The sequence below is a fragment of the Labeo rohita genome, chromosome 18 (genome assembly GCF_022985175.1).
Source record: "Labeo rohita strain BAU-BD-2019 chromosome 18, IGBB_LRoh.1.0, whole genome shotgun sequence".
NCBI classification, from domain to species: domain Eukaryota; kingdom Metazoa; phylum Chordata; class Actinopteri; order Cypriniformes; family Cyprinidae; genus Labeo; species Labeo rohita.
The window spans coordinates 12,069,506-12,082,766 of record NC_066886.1 but is presented as its reverse complement, the minus strand read 5'-3'; the positions used below and the strand labels follow the sequence as shown (position 1 = coordinate 12,082,766).

General features: G+C 34.6%; 1 protein-coding gene across 4 annotated transcripts in view; it reads left to right on the top strand.

Moving 5' to 3' along the window:
* Positions 1-13,261, top strand: part of megf11 (multiple EGF-like-domains 11) — a 152,956-nt gene extending 139,695 nt beyond the window's left edge. For all 4 annotated transcript variants that reach the window (XM_051134957.1, XM_051134958.1, XM_051134955.1 and 1 more), the window contains 6 exons: positions 1,962-2,195; positions 3,695-3,813; positions 6,088-6,142; positions 8,901-8,960; positions 9,605-9,814; positions 11,608-13,261. In XM_051134957.1, the coding sequence (XP_050990914.1) occupies positions 1,962-2,195; positions 3,695-3,813; positions 6,088-6,142; positions 8,901-8,960; positions 9,605-9,814; positions 11,608-11,783 (854 nt within the window). In that variant the 3' untranslated portion in view covers positions 11,784-13,261. The remainder of the gene's footprint in view (positions 1-1,961; positions 2,196-3,694; positions 3,814-6,087; positions 6,143-8,900; positions 8,961-9,604; positions 9,815-11,607) is intronic.

Below are 13,261 nucleotides of genomic sequence, written 5' to 3'. Positions count from 1 at the left end.
CCACCTAGAACACTGTAGGAACTGATTAGTAACACTCTAAAAAGTTAGACCTTTAGCAGCTACATAGCAACACACTAACAATCACTCAGGCCCTCAGCAACTACACAGAAAACTGTAGAAACTAAAGCAACACACTAACAACCTCTCATATACTGAAGAGCCACATAGCAACACACTAACAACCACTCAAACCTCTAGCAATTACATAGCAACACATTAACAACCACACAGACCCTTAGCAACCAAACAGCAGCACACTAACAACCACTCACAACACTTTAGAACCCCTAATAACTGAATACCAACACACACGCACATTCGCTAAGACCCTTAACATCTATAGAGCAACACATTAACAGCCACTCAAACCATTAGCAACTTCAAAGCAACACATTAACAACCATACAGACCCTTAGCAACCTAAATAGCAGTACAAAAACAACCACTCAGACTCTTAGCAACCTTTAGCAACTAAATACCAACACAAAAACAACCACTCAGTCGGTGCCAATAGCCTTGTGGGCAGCGCGCCGACATATAGTGTCGTTGCGCTGCGGGCATCCAGAGTTTGAATTCCTGACTCATGGACCTTTCCCCCTTCTCTCTCTCTCCCACTTTGCTTCCTGTCCAACTACACTGTCCTATCTAAATAAAAGCATAAAAAACAAACAAACAAACAAACACTCAGACTCTTAGCAACTACATAGAAATTAATTAACAACTACACAGACCATTAGCAACTACATAGCAACACATTAACAACCACTCAGACCCTTAGCAACCCTTAGCAACTAAATACCAACACATTAACAACCACTCAGACCCTTAGCAACTACATAGTGACACATTAACAAACACTCAGACCCTTAGCAACCCCTAGCAACTAAATACCAACACACAAACAACTGCTCAGACCCTTAGCAACTACATAGCAACACATTAACAACAACTTAGACTGTTAGCAACTGCATAGCGACACATCAACAACCATACAGATCCTTAGCAACTAAAGAGCAGTACACTAACAACCACTCAGACCCTTAGCAACCCCTAGCAACTAAATACCAACACATTAACAACTACTCAGACCCTTAGCAACTGCATAGTGACACATTAACAACCATACAGATCCTTAGCAACCAAAGAACAGCACACTAACAACCACTCAGACCCTTAGCAACCCCTAGCAACTAAATACCAACACATTAACAACCACTCAGACCCTTAGCAACTGCATAGTGACACATTAACAACCGTACAGATCCTTAGCAACCAAAGAACAGCACACTAACAACCACTCAGACCCTTAGCAACTCCTAACAACTAAATACCAACACACAAACAACTGCTCAGACCCTTAACAACTACATAGCAACACATTAACAACAACTTAGACTGTTAGCAAGTGCATAGCAACACATCAGCAACCATACAGATCCTTAGCAACTAAAGAGCAGTACACTAACAACCACTCAGACCCTTAGCAACCCCTAGCAACTAAATACCAACACATTAACAACCACTCAGACCCTTAGCAACTGCATAGTGACATATTAACAACCATACAGATCCTTAGCAACCAAAAAACAGCACACTAACAACCACTCAGACCCTTAGCAACCCCTAGCAACTAAATACCAACACACAAACAACTGCTCAGGCCCTTAGCAACTACATAGCAACACTAACAGCCATGTAGACTGTTAGCAGCTGCATAATGACACATCAACAACCATACAGATCCTTAGCAACCAAAGAGCAGCACACTAACAACCACTCAGACCACTGCATGATGCATCACTCATGCTTTCTTCATATGTCTTGATTATTTTTTGTGGTGTCTGTTATCATACATGCAACAAGAGCTTAGCATTCATATGAATTCTATTGTACCCATACTTTTGGGAATGAAGTACCTGATATACTCCACTTGATTTCACCTTAATCATATTCTGTCTCAGCGGCTCTAGTGATGGAGGAACTGAACCCCTACACTAAGATCAGTCCTTCTCTGGGTTCAGAGCGGCAGTCCGCGGGTGCAGTCATGGGCATCATCTTCCTGCTGCTGATCATCATGGCCATGCTCAGCTTGTTTGTTTGGTTCAGGCAGAGACAGAGAGACAAAGGACAGGAAATGCCCAGTGTCTCATACACCCCAGCTCTGCGTGTCACCAGCACTGACTACTCCCTCTCTGGTAAGAACATCCTTTGAGACTAATCATCAAATATTCAATAAGCTGGTATGAACAGATGCTCCATGAATATTTTTACAAGGATGACTTATATATGTGACCCTAGATCACAAAACCAGTCATAATAAATCAACTGAAAGCTGAATAAATAAGCTTTCCATTGATGTATGGTTTGTTAGAATAGAACAATATTTGGCAGAGATACAACTATTTGAATATCTGGAATCTGAGGGTGCAAAAAATCTAAATATTGAGAAAATTGCCTTTAAAGTTGTCCAAATAAAGTTCTTAACAATGTATATTACTACTCAAAAATTAAGTTTTGATATGTTTACAGTAGAAATTTTACAAAATATCTTCATGGAACATGATCTTTACTTAATTTCTTAATTATTTTGTAAATAACAATGTATTTTGTATATAACAAATATACCCCAGCGACCTTGTGGTCCAGGGTCACATATGTCTGTTCAGTAACTGACAGTACATCACAGTGCTACCACAGTTTTCATATGCTGGTAACTTTTGCTTAATTATTGAATTAATTTTAATAATGTGAAAATACTGCGTATATATGGTGATTTTTTTATGCCAGCTTCATGGGCTAGTTTTGATGATGTGGCTATAAAGGGCTTGACCAATTCCATTAAATGATTAGTTCACTTACTTGAATTAAAATTTCCATATAATGTACTCACCGCCATGTCATCCAAGATATTTATGTCATTTTCTTAAGTCAAAATGACATTTTTGTCAAAAAGACAAGGTTTCTGAGGAAAACATTCCAGGATTTTTCTCCATATAGTGGACTTCAGTGGCAGCCAATGGTTTGAACGTCCAGATTGCAGTTTCAATGTAGCTTCAAAGGGCTCTACACAATCCCAGCAGAGGAATAAGGGTCTTACCTAGAGAACTGATTGGTCATTTTCTTAAAAAAAAAAAAAGGATACTTTTTAACCACAAATGCTCATCTTGCACTTGACTTCCCACATTATGCAGTCACACTGAAAAGGTCACATGTGACATAGGTGGAGGTACCAACCCAGTGTTTACAAAGCGAACGTGCAAAGAAAGTCAAACGCCCTTTACACAAAAATGTAAAACAACGCCTGACAACGTCTAACTTTTGAAGAACAAACCATGCATGACTTTTTCAAATGTGATTACGTAATGCATGCAGGTTTTTTTTAGAAAATGACTGTTTTGCTAGACAAGACTCTTATTTTTTGGCTGGGTTTTGTGTAGAGCCCTTTGAAGCTGCATTGAAACTGCAAATTGGACCTCCAACCCGTTGCTCTCCATTGAAGTCCACTATATGGAGAAAAATCCTGGAATGTTTTCCTCAGAAACCTTAATTTTTTTTTGACTGAAGAAAGAAAGACATGAACATCTTTGATGCCATGGGATTGAGTAAATTGTTAGGAAATTTTTATTCTGGAAGTCAACTAATACACTGTGGAACGTAGAATTTATGAACAATTCTGTTTTGCTTTCTCCTTTAGAAACATCTCAGAGCAGCAGCGGTGGCCAGTGCTTCTCCAATCCCAGCTACCACACTGTGGCACAGTGCAACATCTCGTCCTCCATCACAAACAACCTGGACGGCACTCTCGCTCTTAAGGTGAGGGCATGGATGCATTTGCATTACAACAGAGATTCGCATCCTTGAGTTTGCAACTCTATGATGGCTCAGATTTTCAAAAACAATATTTTTTTCCAAACATCATTTGAATGGCCATAATAACTGTTTTTGTGCTTAGAATATTACATAAAAACATATGCTGTGACCCTTTTTTAGAGAAATGAATACTTTTATTCAACAAGGATGCATTAAATGAATCAAAAGTATAACAGTAAAGACATCTATAATGCTACAAAAAATTCTGTTTCAAATAAATGCTTTTCTGTTCGTCAATAAATCCTCACAAAAAGTGTACGAGTTTCCAGCAAGATATTAAGAAGCACAGCTGTTTTCAGCATTGATAATTCTAAAACATATTTCTTTAGCACCAAAATATCGCATTAGAATAATTTCTAAAGGATCATGTGAAACTGAAGACTGGAATATTGGAATATTAATTCAGTTTTGCCATCACAAGGTGAACATAAGAGACTTTCAAAAACATGAAAAGATCTTGCTGACCACAAACTTTTAAATAGTAGTGTACCAATAAAGACTGACCAAACAACGTGTTAAAGTTATGACCAGGGTTGCCAGATCTGCATAACAAAACTAGTGCAATGGCCAAATCAAAAAAGCCCAAAAGTAGCCCAGTGACCATATCCCAAATATCAGAACTTAAAATATGCATTCCCATACCTAAAGTACACCAGCAGTCACTGTTGAAAACCAATATATCATAGTGATCAAAAACACAGCTCTTACCAGTGGCCCTCCTTCACAAAACTTCGTATCACTGGTGGAATATAAAATATTTTAGTACATGCATTTCAGTCAAATATACTTTATGCAATATTTCAAACCATTAACCCGATGGGGAAAAATCAACCTGTGGCAACGGTTTAAAAGTAGCCCAAATGTTTTTCTTGACCGAAGCTAATGTTTTAGCCTTTGCCTCACTGATAGCTCTGAGACAGATTTTATTACACTGGAAGTCATCTAAACCTCCTCTTACTGTCTCATGGTTAGAAGATTTGATGTCTTTTCTACACATTGAAAAAATTAAGTTTACATTAAGAGGTTCCACTGACAAATTTTATAAAAACTGAGATCCTCTAATTAATTTTGTCAGGAATACACCACATATCTTTGCTGAGTTATGATATTTTTTCCCTCTCACATTTATTTTTATAATTATTTTTTATATTTTTATATTTTCTGATTTAACAAACATCTCTGTTTTTTTTTTGTTTGTTTGGTTCTAAATTTCTACATATATTTAATTAGTTGCTTTGACAATTCATGTTGGTGCTAATGTTTTTATTTATTTATTTATATATTTATTTTTAATATATATAAATACACTTAATTTTAATCTCCTCCTTGGGGGGCGACCAGGTGGGGGCTTGGGGGGAGGGGTTGGTTCACTTTCTGACTGTTCTTGTTCATCATTAAAAAAAAGTAAAAGAGAAATGTGTAAATTATTGACATTGTGGTATCCTTTGTACATTTAAAAAAATACAAATAAAAAAAAAGTAGCCCAATTGACCGCAAAAACCCACCCTCCTTAGTTACTGTTGCTATGTCCGACAAACAATGCCGCTCTCACACTACACATCATGTTTTTACGCAGTGTACATTGCAAAGCAATTAAGAAAGTGACAACACACCAGCAGACAAGACAGAGCAGGTTACTTTTGGTATGACCCAACATCTCAGTTTTGAAATGTTGTGATTTTTTAAGAAATTCAAACAATAAATGCTGTTTTGTGGCTCACGTGAACCGATCCTTTTTTCTTCTTAAAGCAAGAAAAAAACATGAATGAACATCATAACATGTTTTATTTCAAGCGCGGAAAGACGTCAATGCACACAATTTCACAGTTTTAGTCCACCAAAGTTAATCTACTCTCCTGTCTGGTTTGTTTGCCAGACAGAATGGCGGATTCGGAAATATGATTGGTCAGATCGCCTGTCAATCAAGCTGTTTGTGAACACTCAAATCCGCTGGAAAACCATGGATTTGGCAACCCTGGTTACGTCAGAGCTAATAACAATAAAATGGACTTGTGCTATTCTAGTAAGATAATCACACTTGTGAGATCTTAATTTGGACTTCAATTGATGTGTGGCGTTACAAGAACTTTAGAACATAAAAAATGGGTCGCGGACCAAAAAAAGGTCAAAGAATCTTTGCATTACACTGTTTCATTAAGTCTATCATGGCAATGATCTTTCAGCGTCTTTGATGTTTTTTGTCTTTTTTCCCTGTAGAAAGGAGACAGGAACAGTTCAGAATGGAGAGCGTACTGCAATCTCAATGACCTGGGTCAGTGTCCTCACTTAATTTCTTATCTCACCCCCTATTCAAACCATCTTCTATCTGTTCCCGTCAGACAAAGCCTGAAACGTACTCATGCAATTTGAAATGGATCAGATATATCGCTCTTTTCTCCGCTCAGCCTATTCCGCAAAACAAACAAGACATTTGTTTTCCATTGAAGCACCAGAGAATTAAACTACTTACTCATTCCTGCGGGGTTGCAGCGAACAGCAGACGGCGCTTCTGGCACTGGAGCAAGACCTCCGCCTGCTGCGTTTTTAATAAGCCCCTACTTTAGGTGGCACACGAAGGTCAGACTTTGCCTATATTATCCAAGGTCACTCAGACCGGGGGGGAGAGAGTTCATTACCTCTCTGACTTCCCATCCCAAGTCACCTCACCCCATTATGTCTACCTGCAGGTCTGCTGATAAGGCTTCAGCAGAGCATACGAGGCCTCAGAGACTCTCGTTGGAGTTGGGTATTTCAATCATGTTCTGTTGCAAGCCCACAGAGGAAGTGAAATAGGGCCAGTGACCACAAGTTCAAAGTGGGACAGTGATTTCGTCTTTTTATAGGAAGTTTTCCTGATGATTTACTCACCCCATGTCATTCAGGATGTTCATGTCTTTATTTCTTTAGTTGAAAGAAATTAAGGATTTTGAGGAAAACATTCCAGGATTTTTCTCCATATAGTGGAGGTCCAAATTGCAGTTTCAATGCAACTTCAAAGGGCTCTAAACAATCCCAGCTGAGGAATAAGTGTCTTATCTAGCAAAACGATTGGTCATTTTCTAAAAAATAAAAATAAACATTTGTATCTGTTTATAAATGGAAAGTTATTTCAAAGTCGGGCCCAAACAATGTTACATTATGACTGAATCGTTTACTGGTAAGACAAGGAATCTATGTTAAATGAGTCAAATCAAACTGTTCTTTTCTATAAACAGACTGAACTACGTCACATTTGTACAGAGGACAAACCCAAATGAACAGTGAGCGTACCCTGTAACTCTACTGCTGTCATGTCACCATGGAGACTATTCACATACTCAGTCCAAATTAATATTGCACTGGCTTTATCAGTGTGGGGTGGATGTTCTGTTTGAGCATTTCCATTTATCGAGCTTGACGTCACCCTAAAGGCATGTTAGTATCTCTGGGTAGTCAGCTGAAAAACGTGATTTAGAGACGTGACTTGGTTAAAGGTTAACTCATAATACTCATTAGAGTGACAAAGTTGGGTATTGCCTAAGAGCTTGGTTTGTTGGTATATGTGCAGGCCTTCCTCTGTTGTCTTTTATCTTGCTTACCTGCCTTCTTATATGTGTTTTCATTTTGTTGGTGCTTCAGATTCACCATTAAGCCCAAAATTCTGTTCTAAAAATATATTTTTTCTTGATCATCAAATCAAATCGCATTATATATATATATATATATATATATATATATTTTTTTTTTTTTCCACTGTATTTTTTATCAAACAAATAAATGTTGCCATTTGTGCTATAAATGTACTATCAATATATTGAAAAATATATTATATTAAAATTAAATTAATTTATTAAAGAAAAATTCTTGAGCATCAAAATGAGCATCACTGAGCGAAAAGATTATTATTATTATTATCATTATTATCATCTTCTTGAGCATATAGCAGGAATAAAATTGGAATAAGGAATAAATCACACTTATTAAATCTAACAATAAATGTTAAAATCGTTCATTTAAATTCTAATAGTATTTTACAGTATTTATTTACTGTTTTTACTGTATTTTTGAAAAAACAAATAAATGCCATTTGTGCTAAAAAATGTACTATCAAGATATTAAAAAAATGTGCATTAAAAATTAATTTAAATATAAATATATTTTTTGTTCTGTTGAGCATCAAATTAGCGTATATATATGCCATTTTGTATCATATATTATATATTGAAAAAATATATTAAAAATTAATTAATTAAAAACTTTTTTCTTGAGCATCAAATCAGCACACATATATATATATATATATATATATATTTTTTTTTTTTTTTTACTTGAGCATGCCACAGAAATGAGATTGGAATAAGGAATAAATTCCATTTATTAAATATAAAAATAAAAATGCTAAAACCATTATTTTTAAATACTAATAGTATTTTACATTATTTATTCACAGTTTTTACTGTATTTTTGATCAAACTAATACATGTCATTTAAGCTAAAAATGTATGTATTTAATTAAAATACATATTTTTTCTCTTGCTTCAAATCACCCTATATATGTGAGTGTGTGTGTGTTTTTACACTATTGTTGATCAAACAAATAAATGCCATTTGTACTATAAAATGTACTAACAATACATAAAAAAAACATATATATATTAAAAATGAATTTAAATTTTACAAAACCTTTTTTGAGCATCATGTATATTTGATGCTCAAGAAATGATCAAGAAAATAAAATATATATATATATATATATTTGGAATATATGAATGGAATAAGGAATACATTACATTTATTAAATATAAAAATAAATATGTTAAAACAGTTGTTTTAAATGGTAATATTTCACAGTATGTTACTGTTTTACTGTATTTTTGATCAAACAAATACAGCCTATTATAATATTTTACAACATGCTCTTTGACTGTTCCCATCACTATGTCATTTTGACATTTTTGTAGAGATTTCCCATTACTGATCTTAGTCATTGGCTATTTATACCATTGTTGAATCATGAATTACTCAGAGTCTATGTTCATCTGCCTCATTAGGAGTACCAAGAGGAGACACACTTACACTAAGGGACAACAAAACCACTCGGATGGCCAAAGGTAATAACTCTGATGGATATTTGCTCTTGTAATAAGAATATATCAAACTATACACAAGAGGTCCTTCTCTATTTTTGCTGTGTTCCCTAAACAGGGACCACTGCATTCTCTCTATGAATTAAGAATGAATTTCTAACATTCAAACAAGTCAGTGAATTGACACAATAGAGCAATCACGCTGACCTGGATGTGCATTTGCCTCATTCACAAATGCGTTATGTTTTCAACTGTTTAACCGATTTATAAATAGCCTGTTGTGTCATCACTGCCTTCATTCTACAGAGCACAACTTCATCTCTTCCTCAATGTTTCCGATGATGAACAGTACATAAGTAATACATCCTGCAAATCTTTTACACAAATATGTCAGCTACATTAGATCTTAGCTGCCGTAACAAGATTTTCCAGTGCCGTCTAACAGGATTTCACTGCGAAAATCTACCCTGGGATGTTGTTTCTAAACAGTACATCATGGAAAAGTGCTTATTTTGCATCTTTGACTAGAGATTGTCTTGAACGTAACTTAATTTTCCTATAGTTCTTTGTACAAATAATAACATTTTTGTCTCTCCCATGTCTTTTTGTCTCCCAGAGGGTGATGCGAAATGAATATGTGAGTAATATCTCTTCTGTAATGTGTGTAGATTACATAAAGGCCTCCATGTGTAGCTCCAGCTCGTGCTCCCTAAATAGCGAGAACCCGTACGCCACCATCCGAGATCCGCCCAGCCTGGCCTGCAAGCACACTGAAAGCAGCTACGTGGAGATGAAGTCGCCTGCTCACAGAGACCTGACCTTCTGCTCCAGCACTAGCACAACCCTGACCACTGCCAGCAGGAACGTCTATGACGTGGGTGAGTCTCAAGAATGCAAATGGGTACTGACTTCTACTATAAAGTCATCCAATAAACTTTCATTTTTGTCTCTTTAAGCACAACATTGTTAGTATGATGTTGCCATATGGAAACATGTCCCATTTTCTCACTAATAAGAAAAACAAACTGCATTGTAATTCCTATAGGAAAGACATATTCAGGGATTTCCCATTTTTGCTGCGTCTTCAATATGTTAAATAGATGTTGTGCACAGATCAACAATGTCCTAAATAGTTATGAAAATAGATCTATGTTGCCATATAAATAAATAAATAAATAAATAAAAACTACATAAATAAATAAGCCTATAATTCTGAGCTGTCAAGTTATACTTTTTTTTATTTATTATATATATCAGTGTTATTTTAGTATTATTTATTATTTATATACTCTCATAGTATTTATTAATATTTTGAATTAGCTTTTATTTTAAGTTTTCATATTTGTATACATACAAATTTGTTATTTTTCTAAAGCGCTTTCATTAATTTTTATTTCAGTTTTAGTCATTTATAACTTAAACTTATTTCAGTTCGTTTCCAAGAAAACATTTCTAATTTTCAGTTTTTTATATATATTTATATATACAGTATCACTGTTATTTTGGTATTTATATAGTATTATAGTATTTATTAATATTTTGAATTTGAAGCTTTTATTTTTATACATTTAAAATATTTTGGTCTTTTGTCAGTTTTATTATTATTATTTTTTTTTTACTATTTCTAAACAGCTTTATTTTTATTTCAGTTTTAGTTTTTGTCTAACTTTAACTTATTTCAGTTATTTGCCAAGAAAACACATATTTTTGTATTATGTATATACTATTATAGTATTGATTAATATTTTGAATGAGCTTTTATATTTGTATGTTCAGTTTTCATATTTTTATACATTTTTTGTATAATTTTGGTCTTTTGTCAGTTGTACTTGTTTTTTTTTAAACAATTTCTAACTAGCATTAATTTATTTTTATTTCAGTTTTAGTTTTAGTAATTTTATAACTTTAACTTATTTCAGTTAGTTGCCAAGAAAACATTTCTAATTTTTACTTATGTTTATATATTTTGAATATTTTAAATTAGCTTTATTTTTGAATGTTCAGTTTTCATATTTTTATACATTCAGTTTTAATTTGTCTGTTTTATTATTATTTTTTAACAATTTCTAAATAGCTTTAATTATTTTTAATTCAGTTTTAGTTTTAGTAATTTTATAACTTTGTTGCCAAGAACACATTTCTAATTTTCATTTAAGTTCTTCATCTATTATTTATATTTTATTTCAGCTTTATTTCAGCTACCAAAAATTATTTTAATAGTTTTCATTAACAATAACAACACTGTTGTTTATGTAAAATAACATATATTTAAATATATACTTAGCTTTTGTAAGGTTTATTATAATATAATTGTGTTTATGCATAAATATATTTATACTTTATGTTCTTAGGCATTCTTAATGATGACCCAGTATTAAAATACAAATGATAATTCACTGGGTTTTAGTTTTCAAATGTTTGAATGAATGAACTTATGTATTAAAAAAATATACAAATTTATAAATATAAAAATAAAAAGTTATTTAAAGGAAAAGTTGTTTTTGATCGTACTACGAGGTGGCAACCCCAAATTATGTCAAAATATCTAATGAGAAATCTCAAATCTTTAGAACAGTGTACTGTATACTATAGAAAAAGCACCAGTACATTAAAGATTCAGAGAGAGTTTGAGAAATCGAGCCGCTCACCCCTCGCCACCCTTCTTCCTCAGAACCGACAGTGAGTGTTCTTCAAGGACCCAACGGCCTGGCGACCGGATTCTCCCAGAGTCCTTACGACCTCCCGCGGAACAGCCACATTCCCAGCCACTACGACATCTTGCCAATGCGCCACAGCCCAACACACACCCCACCCCCTCCAGAGAGCCCCCCGAGCTCCCTGCTGTAGAGCCTACTCCTGCCCCGTCCAAAAACACAGACGCAAGACTCCAGGACCTCGTTTTTTAAAATCTCGACCTCTCTCTCTCTTTCTCTTCTCATCTCTCTGTCTTCAACAATCATTCAAGAACAGATGCATGACATACCAGACATGACACAGGAGGCCCGTATTCCTCTTTCCGTCGAGTAAATGAGGATTGTGGGAAATGGACTGTACATCAAAACAAGAACAGATTTGGACACCAGCGATTATTCATCATCCCTCTCAGAGGAGTTTTATAACAAGCTGTGCATATAACATCAGGAAATACAGACTTTTGGAGGAAATAAAGGAGCATTTGAGATGTTTTCATGGAAACATTCTTAAAAACTAGAGCTCCGCACAATGGAACAGATAATCAATGCGACTCGATGATCCAGAACTTTTCATTTGGAGCTGGCATCGATCTTGAAACCGAGAGCCAGGGGTGACCATGAGAGGACAATCCTCTTTTTTTTCCACCCGTCAAAGTGTTTGGTCTGGACTTCAAGGCATTGGTGACAAAGCATGGTTTCAATAATAAGAGAAAGACGGTTATTAAAGCATAGTGTGAGATGAGCGAGACCCGATCAGGACTTTATAATACTGTACATTTATCTACCACTTATAAACCTACACAGAAATATTTATAAAGGTTTATGAGGAGAGCCTGGGTCAAGGTGAGCGACACTGCTCATTTGTGTAACAACCTGGTGCTTTCTACTGTACATAGGAGTTTATGACTGTTGCTATCAATTATTCGAGTGTATGTCTTATGAACGTGGGATTAAGTTGTGTAAGACTTTTCAGAGCTACAGTATCATGTTTAGTTTTTCTTTGTATGTTTACATTTTTAAAACATCTGTTAGCGGGCCTTGAAGGGTTTTTAATTTGTGGTTATGTATTTATGATGTTTATTTATACCTCGTTTGTGCAAGTGATGTTTTTCTTTATAGTGTAAAAGGTAAACATATTTAAAAAAGGGAAAAAAGTAGCATGAACAAATGACGATACCCATAGTGAGCAATTATTTTCATGTGCTTGTGCTATTCGTGCACAGTATTAATATATAAAGTCGACATTATATGTTAGCTCTTATGTCATAATAGACTCCATGACAGGATGAGACCTCATAATGTGTCCTAAAAAGTACAGTATAAATAGATTTGGAGACGTGTCCCATTCCTTGTGTTTCGGTTTGTTTGATGATTACAGCTTTGCGGCTTTGATTTGAGTTTTGTTCTGAAGTGGCTGCGTTTCCATATAATAGCAATAACATAGTGACAATCATTCATAAATAAAAGAAAAAAATTAATTTCATCAATCGCACCAGCTCCACGGATCAGCAGTGGTTACTTTAGCACTTTTAAGATTTGTTTTAGAATGCTCAATTTATTTAATGTTTTTACTGTTTAATTGCTGCTTGATTTTTTGTTGTAAAAAATATATCTGCTAGTGCTGTCAAATGA